Source organism: Paramisgurnus dabryanus, chromosome 14 (genome assembly GCF_030506205.2).
Source record: "Paramisgurnus dabryanus chromosome 14, PD_genome_1.1, whole genome shotgun sequence".
In the NCBI taxonomy this organism is placed as follows: Eukaryota; Metazoa; Chordata; class Actinopteri; order Cypriniformes; family Cobitidae; genus Paramisgurnus; species Paramisgurnus dabryanus.
Window position 1 is genome coordinate 10,663,591 of NC_133350.1, and position 23,590 is coordinate 10,687,180.

A 23,590-nucleotide genomic window follows, 5' to 3' on the forward strand; every position below is an offset into this window, starting at 1 on the left:
TCTGTAATGTTTCCCGCAATACATGAACAGCAATTGTTATAATATCAGAGTAGCATATGTCATTGCTTACAATAAGCAGGTTTTTAAAATTATATAAAATATCATATTCATGTTTTTGCACATGCATATTATGTGTGATGCCACTATTTATCTTATTTGTTAAGAACATTACTTCTTTTGCTGTTTGACTGATATTTTTACCATACAACACATTAGACACACTTTGTACCTGCGGATGGAAAGGGTGACAGGACTGTGGACGTCTGCGGTCTTTCTGAAACTTCAGTCTGTCACACTTCAGTGACTCATTATGTGCTCAAGGGTCAAGGCTGATGTTACAGAAATACTTGCATGTTAAAATATTCATGTTCTGCATTCATGCACACAAGCTGACACAAAAGTATCTTTAACCAGCTTACAATAAAAGGATATAAATGATTTCAATAGGTTCCATGGTAACTGGAGGGGCGGAGATACAGTCACATTTATTCTCAACAACCACCATAAACAGATTACTGCTGGGAATTTGCTGTATGACAAATGTGCTAAATGAGAAAAAAAATTATAAAGAAGATATTTAAAATAGATACACACAAGCCCAGAACACAAAACATCACTAAAACATGACTACATTGGTAAACTAAAATTAAAATCTTAACATCTTTAAAATTAGTTTAATTGAATTTAAGTTTGAAAATATTTATCAAAATATTCATAACACTTACATTTGGGTTCTATTTGTTAACATTAGTTAATACAAACTAACCATAATTCCACAGCATTTATTGATTTTAGTTCATGTAAATTTCAGCATTTACTAATACATATTAAAATGTTTTATTATGTTGCATGCTAACAGGTAATGCACATAAATAAACACATAAATCTGTATTAACTAACGTTTACATTAATTATGCTTTAAAAAAATTATTTATTTTAATGCTAGCTAATGCATAACGTAATGGAAAGTGTTATAGTTTCATTTATAAATACAGCACTAGCATGTGCAGCTTTATTAAATGGGGTCAGTACGTTCTATAAACATACACTCAACTCTATGTGAAATGAACTTGTTGAAAGCCAATGATACCAGAAAGAGATATAATCAGAAAGGTGTAAGCGAGACAGTTTGGTTTCACAAGCCTAAGTGTCAGACTTTTTGTCTATTTATATGTGTATATAGCCAGAACATTTCAGCTAGTACGTCAGTGGTGCAGGCTAAATTTGAAAGCGCATTTTCCACAGAGGAAGTAACAAATATTTAGGCTACTTTTTTATTCACACTTTAAGAACATAACATGCAATGTGCAATAGTGTTACTAACTGACTGACATCAGATTAATTAATACATATTTTTGATTCAGAATGATGCATAAACCATGCAAATTGTTCACTTATATAAATAACCATACATAAAACATACACAAAACATGCTCACCGTATACAGCCATCACAGTCAATGTTGCCTGTGGTCTCTTTGATGGTGCGTTCAGACACAAATGCTGGATATTCTGTGTCACATGGAACCATCATCGTCCTCTGAGATCTCTGAGCTGAACAAATGAACAAATACTTTCACCTTAAAAAATACTGATGAACATACACTGTAAAAAAAATCCGTAGAAATTGCAGCTGGGTTGCCATTAATTTACCGTAGATTTAAATTTATGTTATTTACTGGCAACATTTTGTTCAAAGTTAAATGAACATTTAACATTTACAAGTCTTTGTCTTTACAGAGTAAAAAAAACAGCATCAAGCAAAACATTTTGGGAAACAAAATCTGAAGCAAAACCCAGAAAAAGGTTGATGATGATTTCTGGTTCCCAGAATTCTTTGGATGAGGCTGTTATTTTATAGTTTTATTCTGTAAAGATAAAGACTTGTTAATATTTAACATTTATTTAACTTTGAACAAACTCTTGCCAGTAAATAACATAAATTTAAATCTACGGTAAATTACCGGCAACCCAGCTGCAATAACATTGTAATTTCTATGGATTTTTTTTACAGTGTACTATGTCGCTTTAGATAAAAACGTCTGCCAAATGCATGAATGTAATGTAAATGTATATCAAACTGGGACAATACTAAAGATGTCCAGGTTATATTCAGCCTCCTAATGAACAGACAAAGAGATTTAAGGACCATCAAGATATTTGGGAGTAATAAAATGAAAATCATTTATGTGCATACCAGACTATGTTGGTGCATACAGAATTTAGATTTATTGGGTTATTATTCCTTTATTATATTTTACATTTTACATTTACATTTAGTCATTTAGCAGACGCTTTTGTCCAAAGCGACTTACAAGTGAGGTAAACAATAGAAGCAATTATGGCAACATAAGACAGCAATACATAAGTGCACTGGAAATAGTCTCATCAAGTCCAACACAATATACATAGCCAAGGGTATGTTAGTAGTTTTTTTTTTATTTATTTATTTTTTTTTTTTTATATGTTGTCCTGATCATTTACATTCATGCATAACCATTCATGCACCCCATTATCTGTGTAAACAATGTTTTTAAAGAGTTCATAACAATACCGTTAACTGTAGAGCCACAGTTCCACCAGCTATACAGATTAAACTCCAGCAGAAATCTGTAATAAAGACAATTATCTTACTCAGAAACACACAGAGACAAATATCAATAGTTGTGAATAAAGATCCTATAGTGGAAAACTTTTAACTCACATGACAAGTTCAGTCAAAAGCCATTTCACAGTGGAAAAGGGCTGGAAAGGAAAGTACAGTGTGTCAGTGAAGACAAAATACAGTATCCAGAAAAAGTTAAACACTACAGTATTGTGAAAGTAGATGTGAATGTGTGTACTCACATCCAGTAGATGGTAGGCGCTGTCACTACTGCCTGCATACTCTTTACATAGAGCCTGGTAGTCATATAAAGTAATCCTAACAAGAGCAAAAGCAGAAATATGTATCAGTATATATCAACATATATTTAATCTTATGTTGGGCAATGTTTGATTTGTTATTTCGATTTTTTTATAAATCCTTGTTTTATGCCACGGTTAAGAAATAGCAATGCAAACACTTTACAGTAGTACTAGATGGTAAAAACATTAAATTCTCATGCACTGAATTTAGTTTTAACATCTGAAAACAGCTGAAGCAACTAACACATGCGTGTTGCATGTTGTCCAATCAATATCATTAATCTGCAGAAACATCCATGTAAATCTATGACGCCATCTACTGGTATTAAATATGAACAGTGTGAAACAGATCATGTATGTGTGTGTGTCTGACTTTTTAAATGAGCCCATGAGAAGAAGTTTGTTCATGACGGCTCCCTCCACTTCTCCAAAGAACAGATTTGTCTGTAAGAAACACAACACAATTACAGCCAATGTCCTATCTGACGCTACAGCTGAATGATTTTACTCAACTTGGTCTTTTATAACAGAACCATAATAATGTTCTTATATATCTTACCTGAGAAACGTCTTCGGAGACCAGAATGAAGCCATTGTTGTCTATGAGATAACACTTAATGTCCTATAAGGGGAAGATTCAGAAGATAGAGTTTTATTACTGCGTCCAGGAAAACAAAGAATACATTTGCTACTTTATGAAAGTGTCATGACAATATACATATATAAATAAATCAAATAATAAATAAAATAAATAATTTATTTTAAGAAAAAAAAGTATAAAATATAAGTATATAATTATAAAATGATGATGCAAATAACAACATAATGAAAAGGTAATGATAAAATAATCTTTGTTTCGCACATGCATGTGTTAATGCATTGAGCTGCATTGCATATGATGATAGGATTATTGCATCTTACAGTGAACATATGCATACTGTAAATATCTTACATGCAATGCAATGTATCAGATCATTATGTGCAATGCAATGCAACAGTATTTTATAAGATATGTATTTATAACGCTCAAAACCAAATGTGTTACACTGAGTGCAGTACAGGTTAAACAATCAGCACTAAATCTGATTCATTCCTCTTTAAAAATGTAATATTCTGCATTTCAGGTTAAGGAAATGACTGAAACTAGCTGGGCTCAACACAAACCTCCTCTGAATTTGTACTTTCACACTTTTATGTTAAATAAATGCAACAAATTTAAAGCATATTCCAAATATTATTTTGTAGGGGTTTACATGGATCGTTGGGGTTTACATGCTCAAAAAAGAAAACGCAGGCTGATCTTATAACCCTGTCACGTTCAAAATGCTCGCTGTATAATGAATGAGTGTTGAATATGAGCTTGATCATTGAAACATGGCCAAAGGGAGAGAAAACGAGAATATCATTTACCTCATTATCACAACTGATGATGCATTTGCCGTCCAGAGCATTACACTGTGTGCACAGATATGTCTCGATTCATTAATAACATTTACATACAGTAAAGCACCCTTACATCCTTACTTAACTTATGCACCATTTCATAAATATATATTTATATAAACATTTATGAGAGCATGTTTCAGTGCTTACCTGTCGACTGGCGGTCCAAAATTTTCTCTGAAAGAATTCCAGCTTCATTTGAATCCCCACAGCTTCAATATCGTAAAAAACACATTTGGTATAATGACATTGTAATTCAAATCTATTTTGACCAAGAATATATTTATATGCTATTATAATGCTTTATAATGTATATTTTTATTGCTTTGCATTAAAAAGCGATGTACCTGCCACTATAGGAGACTTTCTGTCATCAAGCAGCTGGATAGCAGTGCTGGCCAAAACAATACTTTTGTTTTCTCCCCCTTAAAAGAAATCACACAAATTTACCTTTTGATAAGCACCTAATAGTCACACAAATCAAATATGCAATACTGTCTTGGGTTGTCAATTGATATCCAAAAGATCCACTATAACTGAGTTATGTGTATGTTTTCTTACAACCACCAGATGGCGTCATATATCTGCATATATATTTACAAGCATAAAGCCATAAAGATGTTTAGCTTGCATATTCACATCAAAAAGCAGCATGAATTGAAACAAACACTTTTATATGATAAAACAGAAATATAAGCATATAAAAAGTGTTTGATATGAAAATATGCAACATCAATGCTGTCTTTATGATAAGGACACATCTATCGAGTGGGAATTGTCTGTCTAAAACAGACGCGCGCACACACATATAAAACACAAGACACATGCACATAAACAAGGCACACATACACAGATGCTCTCGAACACACACACATACTCATACACGCTCACACAGATAGTGTGAATGTAAAAGTAGGGCACATTAATTACAGGCGAAGGAAAGAGAGATAAGCAGGCAGGGTGCGAGAGGAAAGCAGTACAGTGTAGCTATAGTAACACACCGCAGGCGCTCGATTCATACAGACACACTCATCAACAACATCCAGCCTTTGTCACATCAACATTTACTGATGTGTCATTAAACTCCAGCTCTTAAGATTCACCTCAAATATGCTTAAGTTAATGATGATCTACACAAAGCAATGCGCTGCTGTGTGTTATCAGAAAAGACGTGATTGAGCTACTTATTACTGGAGGTTGTTCAAATGAGACATCAGCGTTTTTTAACACCACATTATTGTGGTGATTAAAGATGCTCGCTGACTCATTCATCACTGTTTCTATTGTTCAACTTAGGTTTGGAGGTTTGTTTTAAAACTTTGGTGCATAACCTGTTCTATACTGTGCATAAATGATACCTCAAACGGAAAAATGTGCTGTTTTTTTTCTCAGTGATTATTATAAGATAAAGGAGGGTCCAAACATGCTGTATAGGGATGCTCTTTTAAATTGGTCCAACAAACTAAAACCTTACAACACCATTGCAACCCACTACAACATCCCAGCATCATGGTGATGTCTGCTGCAAGTCAAAACCACTTACATTTACAACATGTCAGACGCACTTTGAGGGTTTAGAACCAAACTCCTTAAAAGCACCATTGACTTCCATGGTAGAAAAAAGAATACTATGGAAGTCAATGGTGCTTCTGATTGGTTTGGGTACAAAATTCCTCAAAATATCTTCCAAATAAAGAATTGTTTACATATTTGTAACAACATGAGATTGAGTAAATGATGACAGAATTTTCATTTTTGGGTGAACTATCTCTTTAACATCTCAATTTTAGGTGTCCTGAGCAGTGGTGGCTCGTCTGAGGGCGCAAATTCAAAATAAGTGTTCAGAGTGTCGTGTGTTGCTCGTGTTTTCAAAATATGTGTTTGTTGCGTCATGTTAACCATGTGCATCACGTGTTTTGTCAAAATGAGTGCCTGCCACAGACGCGTCAAAACCATTTATGATAAAAGAGACCCTCACGTTCACAAAATACACGCAAGACACTCCTTTAACAGTAAACTCTGATTACGCATGAGATTATGCGAGTATTTGGCAAACGCAAGCGTCTCTTTTATCCTAAATCCTTTAGACATGTCTGCCGCAGGCACTTATTTTGAAAAGACACGTGATGCACATAGGATCACTCGACAAAACACATATTTTTAAATGACGAACCACACACATGACGGGCTACATACATGTTGTGACGAACTTCGCATCGAGCGCCCTCGAAAAAAGAAGTCACCGGCCGCCACTGGTCCTGAGTCAACAAACTACAACTTAACCAAACCCTTGCAACTGACTACAACATCCCAGCATCATAGTGATGTCTGCAGCAAGTCAAACACCACCGACATTTCCTTTAGTAAATATAAAATATAGTAAATATCGATTTTTTCTTTATTTGCTCTGTATTGAAGTTCTTTTAAAGCTATATCTGCATTTATTTTATCAGTAACATTTAATAAATACAAAGAGCTCATGCAAAACCCTCTTAAGTGTGTCTGACATGTTGTGTTGTAATTGAGATTTTTTTATCAGACTCTTGAGATTTTGGCAAAAAAAAATTTTATTTCTGAATAAGCTGATTTGAAGTACAATTATTTAATGAACGTATAATACTGAAAGATGTGCCGTTTATTGACTTTTGTAGGCCTATCTGAGCTCCTCATACAGTATTTATATTCACATGTTCATCTTTTAAACATAATCATGCATAGAAATGTAGTGAAAATGAGTCATAATAATGAAATGATGATTTTATTCAAATCTTTTGTAAACTCATTATTGATGTCATCCCGTTGCATGACAACAATAATATGCTGAATGTAATGTTGCATGGTACTTCGGTTTGAATTTCAGATATTTCCCTAATGTCTTACCTGAACCAAAAGGAATTGAATAAACGAAGGTGCCGGGGACCTGCTCTGCGGCTCTCTTATACCACAGAGGAAAATGATCTGCGTTAAAGACGCCCTCTCTATCTTCAGCCGTGAGAAAATCTCTGCAAATAGATGCGAGGATAGAAGACATTTTACTTATTCATCAGATCACTAATTTAGATTTGCAGCTTCTTAATTGCAGATCAACGTGATCAGAATATGTCATTGGTTTTTCATTTGCATCCGCACTCACTTATTGGTTAGCTGCTCTGGAACGACAAATAGGTTGGTTCTGGAAAGTCCAGTGCGGGTACCAAGGAAGGCGATTTCAACTCCTTTATCAGAATTTCTGTAATAATCATGAGAAAAACAAAAAACACCTCTTTAAGAAAATACAAAACTGTATTATGAGTAGCTCTTTCAATACTACGTTTCTTGATTTAACCGGGTAAGATGTCTTTTACACTTACTCAGATTTGTTAAGGGCCAGTCCAGTCCAGTACGCCTCTAAAGGTGCGGTGACCACGGCATCAAACAAAACCTGCTGAATCAGCTCTCTGTCACCTACAGAAAGTCAGAGAAGACATTTACACACCTCTGTACTCTTTGCCTTTAATGAGGACAGTATTTAACCAACGTCATTTGTAAGCAAGGTTAAAGATCCAGATGAAGGACGCCACTAAACTGCAGTACAAAGAAAGTTTATACTGTATATTAACCGAGCTGACTGCTGTCGACTGAAAAAAAAATGAATATGATGCTGTTCTGAAAGCAAGTGCTGACTATGTATTCAGATTATAAAACTATAATAATAAGTCTATACGAAAATCTATTCACATTCCATTATACTTCTGCAATATACTGTAATGCATTCTCAGGTAAAACAAACATATTCAAAGAGAACATTTTAATGTGATTTTACCCATCTGGAATGGTATATAAGAGGTTTTTTAAATTCAGCTATTTTATTAAACAGATCAGACTCAAATATTCATTCCTAAAGCAAAAATGCTAATTCTCTTAAAGGGATAGTTCAACCAGTTTTCATTTTCTCACTCTCATGATGTTACAAGCAAAAATGTATTTGTTCTGATGAACATAAAGAAAGATATTTTGAGGATTGTTTGTTACCAAACGGATCAAAAGCACCATTGACATCAATAGTAGAAAAAATAATACTATGGAAGTGAATGGTGCTTCCAATCGGTTTGGTTACAAACATGCCTCAAAATATCTTTCTTCGTGCTCATCAGAATAAAGAAATTTTCACATATTTGTAACAACATGAAAGTGAGTAAATCATGACTGAATTTTAATTTTTGGGTGAACTATCCCTTTAAGGTCTCAATTTTAGGTGTCTTGTACCTTTAGAAATGGTTTTCTCTGACAGGTTTTATTGTATTTTTGAGCAACCTTAATTTAAAAACACCTTGCACTGACATATTTTAACATACATCAGTACCATTGTTTTGTCTCAAGATGCTCACTAGTATTGTTTTTTTGTTTAAGTTTTTTTTTTTAAACTTCTTAAATGTCCTAAAATAAGTAAGGCCTAGTCCTGGATTAATCTAAACCCTGTCTGGGAAACCGCCTCTAAGAGTTCACATCTGCAGTAGTGCTTACATTTGTGGTGAGGTCTACGGCTGGTCATGTAAATTTTGATGGCCTGAACTTGGGTGAGGTGACGGTGTTCATGGCGTTCATCTGTGTTACAGTACGTCCTGAAGCCAAAACACACACAATGAAGGGAAAACATATATTAGCGTAATTTAAAATACAGTACACTGTTAGTACAGCTGTCCCTGGGGTAGTACCATTTAAAGGTGCAGTGTGTAATTTTTAGAAGGATCTCGTGACAGAAATGCAATATAATATACAAAACTATATTATCAAAGGTGTATTAAGACCTTTCATAATGAACCGTTATGTGTTTATTACCTTAGAATGAGATGTTTTTATCTACATACACAGAGGGTCCCCTTACATGGAAGTCGACATTTTGGGCCGCCATGTTTCTACAGAAGCCCTTGACGGACAATTTTTTTTTTACTAAGTTGTCTGCGATGATGACCTGTTTGTCCGGTGGTGGCTACAGTAGCTTCTCTATGTGTTTCAAAAGCAAGGGGTGAGCAGTGGACTGAGCCGTTGGTTGCAATTCTCAACCTCACCACTAGATAAAGCTCAAATTTACACACTGCACCTTTAAAAAGGTTCTAATATGTACCAATAGGTACAGATATGTATAAATTTGGTTATTATGTATATCTTTGAGGTAAAAATATGTATGCTGTACTTTCTGAAAGGGTACCACCCCAGTGACAGCTCGGGGAACGTGTTTTAACCATTTTTTCTGACAGTGTACAGGTCAGAATATCACTTGCTGTCAGTGCTGTGCTGTATTTTGAATGTTAATAATGTTATGATAGCTCCTTACCATTCATCAGCAAGGGCAACATCCGGTTGCTCCAAGTCATGAAGGCCTAAAACATGTGGATAAGAGATTAGAGGGGATTACAGAGGAACTGCAAACACTTCTGAGCTGTTTGTGAGCAGATGTGAGCGTAAAAGAGAGATTGACAGAGAGAGCAAAAGAGAATGAGCGAGAGAGATATCACATAATTAAAGAATTGAGGATCACCTATTATTCACCTTGCACTTGTCTTTTTGCTTTGGTCTTTGTTTTTATAAATTTTGCAAAAAAACAATCAAATCCTCACCTACTTCCAGTGATACGTTGCCTTTGAAGAAGTATTTGCCATGTCCACGAGATAGAGCCACACCTACACTATAAACACATACAGGTAACATCATTCAAAAGTTCACATTAACCTTCTCATTATTTTATTCAGCAGTGTGTCAAATATAATCTAATTCTTCATAAAATAACATATTAATATAACTTTGAAATTATCTCAGATTAGATACATGACATACCTAAATGGAGTTCCTTTGATATCGGTGTAGTAATAATCATTGTGCATTGTCAACACACGTTTCTGGAGGAAACAAATAGATTAGTCGAGATAGTTTCATGTGAGTTTCACTATTTTTCAAACAAATATAAAAAATGTACCCCTTTGTCCACAGTTCTTTTCACTTCCATTGAGAAAGTTCCAGTTCGTCTGTTCACCATTGCTGTGCGCAGCTACAAATAAACACATTTATGAAATTAAAGTAGCGTTTATTTACTTCAATGCTGTATTTAACACACATTTAAAAAATGCATCAATACAATTCACCATGTTATTCCAACACTATTTCATACATATTAATAATTCATAGGATCACATTTCTGCATTCACCCCTGTAACTTTGGGGTTAGGGGTGGGGTTTTTTTTATGATAATTGTGATATACAGGTACATACGAATTTGCCAACTCATAAAATTCACTGTACAAATTCTCAAGGTTGCCACAAGGGGCGCTGTAGCAGGAAAATACAATAGCTGAAAGAACATGAAGCTAGCAACATCCGTATCCGATTTGCAGGGAAAATACTTACAGTGGATAAGCGTGCTTGGAAAATGCATAAATGTCTTAAATGCACTGTGAATAGTTTTAAGAAAACATGATGTACAAATAAATGCATAAATGTAAATGTAGAAACTGGTCCATACAACATCCTCTGTGTCTTCCCATTCCACCTCCGACAGGTCCACGCTGCTGTAACTGGGTTTCTTCCTTTTCTGGCCTTCCTGATACTGCAGGAAGAGACACACAGAGGACAGAAGGCGCTTTAGAGGACATTAACAGAGTCAGAATCAGATACTGGGATCATACGTTTAACATGATGGAGACAGAAACATATGTGGTGATATAGGCCATTAGCCTCTCTGTGTGTGTTTGGTAGACACTGTTTCTCAATCCTGCCCTCTGGGTTTCCTACCAGCGGTGTAAAGTTTTAATGTCTAATCCGATAAGAGCCAATTCAAGGAATGAGACACAAAGGAAAATGCAGATGAGTTGAATCTGGTGTGTTCAAAAAGATAAATATCCAATATATGAACTGGGGTTCCACAAGCAGGAATGAGAAACATTGTGTGGAGTTGTGACAAATTCATTTGATTAATTTTAAACTTTTTACTCAGTAAAATAATTATTTTTATGGTATTTACCCAGATTGGTTTAAGAAGTCATTTGATTTCTCTGTTCCAAAATTTAGTGAGCTGCCATGTTGAATATTGTGAACATATTCTGCAGTATTCTACTGTAGTTCACCCAAAACCAAAATGGTCTTCATAGGCAACTATTTGTACTAATAGCCATCAGCTAAACTAGATACTCCAGTACATACTACAGATTATGTCAGGCTAAGAAATTAAAAATGATTTTATTTTAAATTATAATTAAATATAAAGCACACACATAAATTGGTAAAATAGTTTTTACTATTATGTTACTCATCTATATCTCATAAATTATTTGAAACACTAAAAAATTATATTTATTTAAATTTATAAAAAATATTGTACGCAGAATATTGGGGTAAAAAATAGTTTTTAATATTATAATATTTATTATTCTCGTAAATGATTTTAATACTTAAAAGTACTTTTTATTTTTATTTATTTTAACCCTGAACCCATGGGTCAAATTTGGCCAATGTTAATTGCTGAGAAGAGTTCTTGTGTTCTCCAGGGTTAAAAAATACATAGCACACACAAAATGGAGTAAAATCTTTTTTTTTTATTTTACCTTACTTTCTCATAAAGGATTTTCAATACTCAAAATTACTTTTTTTTTAAATACATAGCACTCAAAACATTGAGTAAAATCTTTTGTTTTTTCATTTTACCCAACTATCTCATAAAGGATTTTCCATACTCAAAATGGATTTTTCACAACTCAAAACTTTTTGTTTTTATTTATTTAAAAACAATAACTAAATCGTACACCCAAAGTTGTAAAATAGTTTTTCATTTGAATTAACTCATTAACTAAATGATTTTAAGTACTAAAAAAATACTTTTAGTGTAATTTATTTAAAAATAATCATAGCACACACAAAAGTTGGTAAAATATTTTATAATATTATGCAATCATCTATAGCTCATAAATTATTTGAAACACAAAAAAATACTATTTATTTGAATTTATAAAAAAAATTGTACACATAAAATTGGGGGATTTTTTTATATTATAATATGCATTATTCTCGTAAATGATTTTAATACCAAAAATTTCTTTTTCTTTTTATTTATTCAAAAATAACACAACATTAGCACACACAAAATTGAGTAAAATCTTTTTTTCATTTTACCTATCTATTTCATAGACTGATAAAAAAGGAGAGGTCCCGCACACTATCCACTTGCAAAAATAGAAAAGATTTATTACAACGTTTCGATCTTTCGATCTTCTTCAGGCATCAAAACATCTATTAAATACATATGTCACTTCCGTGTATTTAAAAGGATTATCTTGACCAATCACATTGTCAAGGTCAAAACTAAACCAATCACAATGAGCAATAAAAAAACATCATAAACTCCTCACAACCAATCACAGGGAATGGAGAAATACATCATCATAGATTCATCACATTACAATAAATGGTAGACACTCATCATATTACAATGGATAATAGAATGTAATCTCATAAACTCATCATATCACAATAGATAAAAGAACACATCCTCAAAATAAAAGTCAATGAATGGTAGAACACATCTTTATACAGTCACCATCATAATAAATAATGTTTCCTCATACATTTTAGAAAAAAATATAAGGTTATAACATTACATTATAAATTGCCTCATCATTCATCCCGAAAGGAGATAACGTGTTTAAAGTAAAAATCCAAAAAAGTTCTCGTCTCTGTAAGAGCAATTCAATGTTTCCGCCTCTAGGTGGCATTCTGACAACCTCTATCCCACAAAACCGTAAGGTTGACACATCATGATTATGAGATAAAAAGTGTGCCGCGACTGGATAATTTAAATCTTTTCTCCTGATGGTGCTTTTGTGTTCACTGATTCTTTGCTTTAGTTGACGTGAAGTTTTGCCAACATACCCCAGTCCGCAAGGACAACGAATCAAATATATAACATGTGTAGAGACACAGGTAATCACGGACTTAATCATGAATTTTTTTCCGGTTCTGGGATGACAAAAGAATGATGTTTTTGTGGTGTTGTTACATTGAGCGCAATTACCACACCGATAATTGCCACTAGGTAAAGGACTCAATAATCTTTGTGACTGAATGGGAGTATCACCTTGAAATCGTGCATGAACTAAAAGATCTTTTAAATTATTCGCCCGTTTATATACAATCAGTGGAGGATGTTGAAAAACCGTACTGAGTTCAGGATCTGAAGATAACAAATGCCAATATTTTTTGAAAATAGATCTCATGGCAAAAGAATTAGAAGAGTAGGTCGTAATGAATGAAAAAGAATGTTTCTTTACTTTTTTTGTTCTCTTTCTTAATAATTCAGCACGTGTCTTATGTAATGTAATATTAAAAGCCTCCTCAATCCATTCAACCGGATACCCTCTTTCTAAGAATCTCTTCCTCATAATTGTAGATTTATTAATAAAATCTGTGTCTGAATGACAGATTCTTCTCAATCTGAAAAATTGACTCTTAGGCAGGCCTTTTTTGAGAGGGGTAGGATGAAAGCTAGTCGCTAATAACAGCGTGTTCCGATCGGTATCTTTAGTGTATAAAGTAGTGCTCAAATGTCCATCATTCTTTTGGATCCACATATCTAGAAAATGGACTTTTTCATCATCAACCTCTAGAGTGAATTCCAAACTGTCAACAAAACCATTCAAAATAGACACAAAATCACAGACCTCATCTTTTTCTCCCAAAAAAATACAAAATATGTCATCAATATACCTGTACCATTTAATGATACGAGAATAGAAAGGATTGGTCACAGAATTAAAGACATAACATTTCTCAAAAAATCCAATATACAAATTGGCATAATTCGGGGCAAAAATCGAGCCCATTGCCGTACCACTTGTCTGGAGATAGAAGTCTTTGTCAAAATTGAAATAATTGTACTTCAGCACATATGAGGCCATCTCGATCAAAAAATCCGTTGGCGGTGTAGTTTCCCCCCGTCCAGAAAGATAATATCTTAGAGCATCAAGACCCCTCTCATGTGAGATGTTAGTATATAAACTTGTGATGTCCAGAGTCAATAATAGGGCGTTATCAGGTAGATCACAGATTTCAGAAATTTTGTTCACAAAATCCGTAGAATCCCTAATATAAGTGGGTAAATCCTGTACAAACGGTTTAATAAAAAAATCCACATAATGGGACAAAGGAGATAAAAGAGAGTTTGTCTGTGCCACAATTGGTCGGCCAGTGGCGTCAATGCTTTTGGGCTAAAGGTGGATTTATTTAAGTGCTTTAGACAAATGAAATTACGGTATTTCTTTTCAAAATCTGTGTCGGGTTCTACTTGCTCTCCTTTTAGACCTAAAAGTACTTTTTGTCCACAAGTGTCTAACCATACGATACATACATTCTGTCGTTTGGTCGAGCAAGACGTTATGAAGACTTGCACTTTGACTAATTACAGTCCGCAGAACCTCTCATTAAATGAGAAAAAAGCCTTGACGGAGTTAATTAATGATCCAGACATTATTATAAAACCAGCAGACAAAGGAGGGGCTATTGTAGTACAGGATAAGAGCAAATATCAGCAAGAAATCCTTTCGCAACTACAAAACCCGAGATTTTATAAAAAACTGCCAAATGATCCGACCAATGTGTACCAAACTGATATCCTTGTTTTTTTAGAGAATGCAAAAGCACGGGGTTGGATATCACAGCCAGAATTTCAATTTCTGTACTGTCAATATCCCATTAAACCTGTATTCTACACTCTTCCTAAGATACATAAAAAACTGATCGATCCACCTGGCCGACCAATTGTGGCACAGACAAACTCTCTTTTATCTCCTTTGTCCCATTATGTGGATTTTTTTATTAAACCGTTTGTACAGGATTTACCCACTTATATTAGGGATTCTACGGATTTTGTGAACAAAATTTCTGAAATCTGTGATCTACCTGATAACGCCCTATTATTGACTCTGGACATCACAAGTTTATATACTAACATCTCACATGAGAGGGGTCTTGATGCTCTAAGATATTATCTTTCTGGACGGGGGGAAACTACACCGCCAACGGATTTTTTGATCGAGATGGCCTCATATGTGCTGAAGTACAATTATTTCAATTTTGACAAAGACTTCTATCTCCAGACAAGTGGTACGGCAATGGGCTCGATTTTTGCCCCGAATTATGCCAATTTGTATATTGGATTTTTTGAGAAATGTTATGTCTTTAATTCTGTGACCAATCCTTTCTATTCTCGTATCATTAAATGGTACAGGTATATTGATGACATATTTTGTATTTTTTTGGGAGAAAAAGATGAGGTCTGTGATTTTGTGTCTATTTTGAATGGTTTTGTTGACAGTTTGGAATTCACTCTAGAGGTTGATGATGAAAAAGTCCATTTTCTAGATATGTGGATCCAAAAGAATGATGGACATTTGAGCACTACTTTATACACTAAAGATACCGATCGGAACACGCTGTTATTAGCGACTAGCTTTCATCCTACCCCTCTCAAAAAAGGCCTGCCTAAGAGTCAATTTTTCAGATTGAGAAGAATCTGTCATTCAGACACAGATTTTATTAATAAATCTACAATTATGAGGAAGAGATTCTTAGAAAGAGGGTATCCGGTTGAATGGATTGAGGAGGCTTTTAATATTACATTACATAAGACACGTGCTGAATTATTAAGAAAGAGAACAAAAAAAGTAAAGAAACATTCTTTTTCATTCATTACGACCTACTCTTCTAATTCTTTTGCCATGAGATCTATTTTCAAAAAATATTGGCATTTGTTATCTTCAGATCCTGAACTCAGTACGGTTTTTCAACATCCTCCACTGATTGTATATAAACGGGCGAAGAATTTAAAAGATCTTTTAGTTCATGCACGATTTCAAGGTGATACTCCCATTCAGTCACAAAGATTATTGAGTCCTTTACCTAGTGGCAATTATCGGTGTGGTAATTGCGCTCAATGTAACACCACAAAAACATCATTCTTTTGTCATCCCAGAACCGGAAAAAAATTCATGATTAAGTCCGTGATTACCTGTGTCTCTACACATGTTATATATTTGATTCGTTGTCCTTGCGGACTGGGGTATGTTGGCAAAACTTCACGTCAACTAAAGCAAAGAATCAGTGAACACAAAAGCACCATCAGGAGAAAAGATTTAAATTATCCAGTCGCGGCACACTTTTTATCTCATAATCATGATGTGTCAACCTTACGGTTTTGTGGGATAGAGGTTGTCAGAATGCCACCTAGAGGCGGAAACATTGAATTGCTCTTACAGAGACGAGAACTTTTTTGGATTTTTACTTTAAACACGTTATCTCCTTTCGGGATGAATGATGAGGCAATTTATAATGTAATGTTATAACCTTATATTTTTTTCTAAAATGTATGAGGAAACATTATTTATTATGATGGTGACTGTATAAAGATGTGTTCTACCATTCATTGACTTTTATTTTGAGGATGTGTTCTTTTATCTATTGTGATATGATGAGTTTATGAGATTACATTCTATTATCCATTGTAATATGATGAGTGTCTACCATTTATTGTAATGTGATGAATCTATGATGATGTATTTCTCCATTCCCTGTGATTGGTTGTGAGGAGTTTATGATGTTTTTTTATTGCTCATTGTGATTGGTTTAGTTTTGACCTTGACAATGTGATTGGTCAAGATAATCCTTTTAAATACACGGAAGTGACATATGTATTTAATAGATGTTTTGATGCCTGAAGAAGATCGAAAGATCGAAACGTTGTAATAAATCTTTTCTATTTTTGCAAGTGGATAGTGTGCGGGACCTCTCCTTTTTTATCAGTCTATATTTGGACTTTCGAGTCCTTTTTTCCTACGCACCTATCGCACACAGGTGTGCGACGTTTATTTGATTGACCTATCTATTTCATAAAAGATTTTTAAACTAAAACTAAGGATTTTCTAACTAAATCGTACACATTTTATGAAATAGTTATAAAATAGTTTTCAATTTGACTTGACTCAAATAAATGATTTTCAGTACTAAAAAATAGTTTAATTTATAAAAAAATTTATAATCACAGCACACACAAATTTGGGTGAGTATTTAAAATTTTACATCTCATCAATGATTTTAAATACTAAAATTGCTAAAAAAATGTACTCCATTTGTTGCAATACATTTGGGATTGCGTTATCCAAGATGGATACATGTGATCCATTTAGCACAATTCTGAAATTACAGCATGGATTGACTTTAAAAACTTTTAGATGCACTTTTCCTAGATGGTCAGCTCACTATAGCTTGGAACAAAGCCTAAATTTGTCTATAAAGTTAAATAACAATGTTACTCAGTCCAGTACATTCTTAAAAATAAAGGTGCTTTAAAGGTTCCTCACCTTTATTTTTAAGAGTGTACAGATCAGTCCAACCAACCCTAGTATTATTCATTATTATATTTAATACAGTACATTCAGTAAGAATAAACCCCATCCCTTTAGCACTGCTCAGCAACACAGAGTTAGTGTGGTCTATACAGTAAATACACTCTGAACTGTTAAACAAACACTCTTAACAAACACTCAGAATGGTTTATCGCAGCCTCGACTAATGCACACCACCGCTACGCAAACACAAACTAATACACAGCAGCACTGGAGGCACGTTACGACGAGTACACCACCAACACGACAGTTCACGACAGACAGAGACACACGGTCACGCGAGCGGGGTGAGGGGTGTCCCTGTGAAGGGTGAGTTACCTCGGTGCTCTGATCAGCCCTGGCAGGCACATGAATGGGCTTTTACTCCTGCATGCAATATATCAGAGGAAAAGGGTTGGGATTACAAAAAACTACAACTCCCATGATGCACCACAGCGTCCCACCAGCGCCCTCACAAGCACACAATGCATGTCGGTGGAGTTTACCTGAGCCAGTTGTAGTTGTTTAATTTTGGGTATGGATGTGCTGAGTTATCAATTTCTACTAGTGTAGCTTTCTGATCATATTTTATTATATTTAATGTAATGTTTGAATTTACAGTCCTAATATAAGGCATGTGTTCTTTTAGGGGCCGAAAATAAGATATTATTGCTTACCAGCGGCCTCAGGTCAGGATGTGTCAAGATGTAACCGTTATTAGTGATGGCAAAGGCGTATCCGTGTATTCCTAACTGGAGAAAAGAAGATAAGATTTCAACTACACCTCAACCCCGTTAAAGACACAGAAAGTGTAAAAACTTAGAGATAAGAATTGATTTTACATTCATGCAAGTTATACGATGTGCTATTAATGTCTTACCTTGTGTTTTGGTATGGTTTTCATTAACTCTTGAATGGGGATGTCAGTGCCCACGACGCCCAGCAGGATGCCTTGGTTTTTCTGTGGGAAGATCATTAAATTTTTTTCACTTAATGCTTTTGTCCACTTTACGTTTTTTGTGTGATTTTATTGGCATTCGTATGCATTCATATGTGAAGCGTACATGTTCACTTTTTACACTTGAACAGACCCTAATATAATATAGTATCTATAAAAGTCAATATAGCACTTAAAAGCTTGATGCACTTGACTAAATTTAAATTTCTCATGATAATAAAAAACCATTCAGTGTCTAGAAAGGTTTGAAATTTAGTTTTAAAAGATGAATTAAAGTTGCACGTGCATACAAATTACATGAAACAAATATTTTAAGTAGAAAGTAAATCTGCCAACTTATTGTTACACTTTGCACTCTTTACTATAAGGTTGTAGTTGTTAACATTGATAAATCCTGAAGATAACACAAACTAACAATGAGCAATATGGCTTTTCTGCATTTCTGTTGGTGAACGTCCCCCTATAGTTGATCATTTCATCACTTAAAGGAAAACACCACAGTTTTTCAATATTTTAATGTTTTTACCTGAACTAAGAGGAATTCATACATCCCTATCTTTTTTCAATGCGTGCACGTTTAATCTTTGTACAGCGCTTCTTGAATGTGTTAGCATTTAGCCTAGCCTCATTCTTTCCTATGGCTCCAAATAAACATTTTATTTTGTGCCATCATACTTACTCGTGTATCAGTCTTTAAATAGGGAAAACATGGAAGTGTTTGGTGGCTTCTAAATACATCCCTGTTTGGATCCTAAGGAATAAATGGGGCTAGGCTAAATGCTAACACATTCACGACGCGCTTTACAAAGATTAAGTATGTATTGATTTGTCTAAGTTGAGGTAAGAAAATAGTAAAATATTGAAAAACTGTGGTGTTTTCCTTTAAAACTAATCTTTGAGCATCATAATAGCATTGGGTGTGTCCTTTAAAATGCAAATGAGCTGATGAAATGCAAACACTGATTGTCATGATGGTGGTTTGTTGAAATTGAAACTGAATTGTGATGTCAATTATTTATTCTCTCTCTTTCTCTTACTGCACTATATGGCAGTGCCATGATTGGATAGTGCAGAATAATGAGCGGTATTATTATAATAAGATCCCCTTCTGACATCACAAGGGGAGCCAGATTTCAATTACCTATTTTTTCACATGCTTCTGGGTTGTTCTTTTTCACATTTTCTAGGTTGATAGAACCACTGGGCAACCAATTATATTAAACATGGAAAAAGTTAGATTTTCATGGCACGTCCCCTTTAAAACAGCTTGAATGTAATTCTACACCATTGCCTTATTTAGTATTTGCAGATCTATATGCAAATTTGTCAATTGCACAGCTCAGACCATAGATATGCATGTAAATAGATGCTACTTTTGGCAATTTCAGACACACCACTGCTAAGTCCGGTTACACACAATGCATTCGTGAACTTTAACTCTTTCCCCGCCATTGTTGAGTTAACTTGTCAATTAAAAGAAAAAGCTTCTCTGCCAAATACGAGTTTTTATGGCAATCCATGTTTCCGCTATTATCCACTAGGTAGCGCTCTTACCCAACTTATAAAACCTGGAAGTATCCCCTTAGGGCAAACAGTTCAAACCTACGCATATTTGAGAGGTAATAAAAAGATAACAAATAAAAGGTACGATGAAACTGATTTTTTGTTTAAAAGCAGAGGATCTGTTCTTTCATTTGATATATTGTAATGTATGTTTATATATTTAAAGAAGAAAATTTTCTGAAGGCATTAAACTTTTGTGAAAATCATAAAAATGCTGGCACTGGCTGGCAAAATTTTTTAAAACGCTGGCAGGAAAAGAGTTAAATAATGTTTTAGTAAATGACGAAATCAAGATAATAATAAATACTGTTGAAGTATTGATCAATGACAGTTAGCTAATGTTAGCTAATGTTAACAAATACAACTATACTGTAAAGTGTTAACATAACCATAGGCGTATGATATTTGCACTGTAATGTATATTACTGTACCATACTGTGGCCTTACCGTCTCATTCCTGGTGCTAAACACAGGCATGGCCACCGTTGTTATTGGATTCGGAGCCTTATTCTCTCCAAGCTGCTGACAGACAGAGAGATCTTTTTCAGTTTACCTGATGAACATTCACAGAGTAAAAACGCACAACACACATACATCAGATGGTCACCAGAGCCGGTTCATATACGTATACATTTTGCCCTCCTGTCGGCCTTTACAGTATATGAAATATTCAAAGCAACGTTTTGATTCATGGCCGTGCGTGGTGTAGACAAGTGAAGGGTGATCTGGTGAAGATGGCTCATCTCTGAATCTGTGAACTGTAAGCTCAGCTGCGAACACGATGAAGGTTGACATGATTTAACACATGAGCTCGCCGAAAGTAGGCTTGTGTGCGTGCATATGTCCATTATGCGGCTGACCCTGGAGAGATTCATGAATGCGGTTGTTGAAAAAAAAGAAGAGAAATTCAACCGGGAAGCAGAAAATAATTAAACATTAAAGGAATAGCTCACAAAAATGTGTAATTGTCAATATGTATTCGCCAAATGCACAATGCTTCTGTTGTTTTCTTGTAGCTCAGTTGGTTGGGCATTGCAGTGGCAGTGCAAAAGGTTGTGGGTTTGAATTCTAGTAAACACTCGTACTGATAAAAAAGTATACCTTGAACCTTGCTTTGGATAAAAGTAATGCTTCTGTGGCCATTTTGACCACAAATAAATATAACGTATCCTAAATAAAGTGCATTGTCGGAGTCGATGGTGTGGTGGGCAGCGCTCCAACATGTGGTGCTTTCGCACTTTGTGACCCGAGTGGGTGATTCTTGCGAAATTAGACTAATGAGGTGTCATGAAACATTTTGATAATAAAAGTAAATGCTATCAAAATAAGAAGCATGCAGTTACAAACATCTCTTCATGTACTATTTTGCAGATGATTTCAAATGACATCACACCAATTTTGTTGTTTTTTTCCACATTTAAGGGGAACATTTTCATTACCGCAACGTGTCCATGACTGGATTTGGGTTCTTTGACATGGAAATATTTATAATTAAAAAATCTAAAAAATAAAAAGCTTCAGTGCATGTTATACTATAAACATTTACAGTAAAGAAACATGTGGTATTTGGTGATCATTGGATCATTGGAATATAAATGTGTCCAAGACCAATTTTATCATCCTCCGCAACAATTTTCAATCATTGCTTAATCCCTCAAGGAACGAAAATTTTAAAAATAAATTGTTGGAAGGGACATAATTGACTGTGACACTCAAGATGGCTACCAGGTAAGCAGTTCTTATTTTTTTTCTCTCCAGATAAAAGTTTAAATTTTGTTTGTACCTAGACAACTTTTTAGTTCTCATTACCGAAACATGAGTTTGTAAATGCATATATTTAATGTAATATCACGTTGTGGTAATGATAATTTTTGATAATGATAATCTATAAAATCGAAATAATTCTTTAGGAAATATTTTAAAATCCTCTAAAAATAAAGGTTATAGTAAATTCAGACCTTAATCTTATATGTGCAAAAAAAATTGGCTTCAAGGGCTTTTTAAAAAATTCTGATGCTGGACACCTAAATCTGGATTTCGTGAGAATCACCCGGTTCGTGGTCATTTGCTGATCCCATACCCCTCTTTTCTCCCTGTACATTCCTGTCCTCTCCTAAAACTCACGGTTAAATAAAGGCAAAAACTGGCCAAAAAATATAACTAAAAAAATAAATAAAAAAATAAAGTGCATTTTGTCTCATTCCATATGCAGGTATTTGCTTGCTTCTCTAAATTATGTAAGGTTTATGCTTAAAACAAAACACAGAACCTCCTTCAGTCCCACCTTGTAGCATTTTACAGTTGTTCTTGTTCTCCCTTCACAATCAAAAGCTAAAAGCAAATCCTCAAGCTCAGTTTGAGTTTTGTCCAACATTTGTTCGGTCTTGTTGGCTTTGTGCAGAACGCTGGAGGTGTATCCTGCAGGAGCCAAATTGAAATCTGTGAATTAACCTTGTGCTTTCCTCTTCCTCACTCCCCCCTTACTCTCTTTCTCTCTCTCTATCTCTCTCACCCCCTCTGCTCCAATGTCAGTTTATTACGGCTTTAGGAGATAAAAGGCAATGATCCACAAAATGATGAATGGGGTGTCTCAGTGGCCAAGATACAGCAACACACTCCAGAGAACAATTCCCAACACCCCACGCAAACGTATATGTGTGTGTACGAGAGAGAGAGAGAGAGAGAGAGAGAGAGAGAGGGTGTCAAAGACATTGTGTGCGTGTGTGTGTATATATATGAGTCGGTCTTATCAGCATTGAAATGGCAAAGCACCGCTGTTGCAGTTCTCGCCATACCCAGCAGAGTGAAGCCAAACTCTATATCTGACCACGATCTCAAAACCTCTTTTAATCATTTGCTCGTCTACTCCCTTCCTGAGTTTTCTGTAGCATTCTGCACCACATCAATGAATACGTTTCAGATTCCCGAAGTGGAATACTGAAAACAGATCTGCAACACGATGAGAAAATGTTGCAAGACACCAGGTTTTGAGTGAGAGAATGGACACACACAGGCTCTGTTCCAAATCCTAGTGAGCTGCCTTGCTGTCTACACTTTCAGAAAAAATGGCCAAAAAATTGTCCCTTTCAGTACCCTTTCAAAAGTACACCTTTGCACCTAAAGAGTTCATATTAGTACCTCAGAGGAACATATTGGTACCAAATGCATTGGTGGATGCACGATACAAATTTTCGGTGCCGATACCGTTATTCAATAGGCTTTATGCCCAGTTGCACTACTTCCTGAACTTCAGCCAGCTCCTTGTTTCCTGTCTGCCATTGTTGGACAAACTGATTAATCCAGGTGTGCCTGACCTCAGT

General features: G+C 34.8%; 1 protein-coding gene across 2 annotated transcripts in view; it reads right to left on the reverse strand.

The window, feature by feature from the left end:
- Positions 1–23,590, reverse strand: part of cacna2d3 (calcium channel, voltage dependent, alpha2/delta subunit 3) — an 86,714-nt gene that overhangs the window by 34,534 nt on the left and 28,590 nt on the right. The window contains exons 15-37 of one of the 2 annotated variants that reach the window (XM_073811829.1): positions 20,718–20,792; positions 18,630–18,710; positions 18,427–18,501; positions 10,846–10,929; positions 10,303–10,374; positions 10,164–10,225; positions 9,947–10,014; positions 9,664–9,709; positions 8,853–8,950; positions 7,700–7,793; positions 7,483–7,578; positions 7,230–7,351; positions 4,697–4,774; positions 4,500–4,561; positions 4,317–4,361; positions 3,466–3,528; positions 3,280–3,350; positions 2,847–2,922; positions 2,704–2,744; positions 2,554–2,609; positions 1,439–1,553; positions 430–545; positions 230–309 (exon numbers count right to left, since the gene is read on the reverse strand). In XM_073811829.1, coding sequence (XP_073667930.1) covers positions 230–309; positions 430–545; positions 1,439–1,553; positions 2,554–2,609; positions 2,704–2,744; positions 2,847–2,922; positions 3,280–3,350; positions 3,466–3,528; positions 4,317–4,361; positions 4,500–4,561; positions 4,697–4,774; positions 7,230–7,351; positions 7,483–7,578; positions 7,700–7,793; positions 8,853–8,950; positions 9,664–9,709; positions 9,947–10,014; positions 10,164–10,225; positions 10,303–10,374; positions 10,846–10,929; positions 18,427–18,501; positions 18,630–18,710; positions 20,718–20,792 — 1,776 coding nt within the window. The remainder of the gene's footprint in view (positions 1–229; positions 310–429; positions 546–1,438; positions 1,554–2,553; positions 2,610–2,703; positions 2,745–2,846; positions 2,923–3,279; positions 3,351–3,465; positions 3,529–4,316; positions 4,362–4,499; positions 4,562–4,696; positions 4,775–7,229; positions 7,352–7,482; positions 7,579–7,699; positions 7,794–8,852; positions 8,951–9,663; positions 9,710–9,946; positions 10,015–10,163; positions 10,226–10,302; positions 10,375–10,845; positions 10,930–18,426; positions 18,502–18,629; positions 18,711–20,717; positions 20,793–23,590) is intronic. The other variant, XM_073811830.1, reaches the window with a different exon arrangement.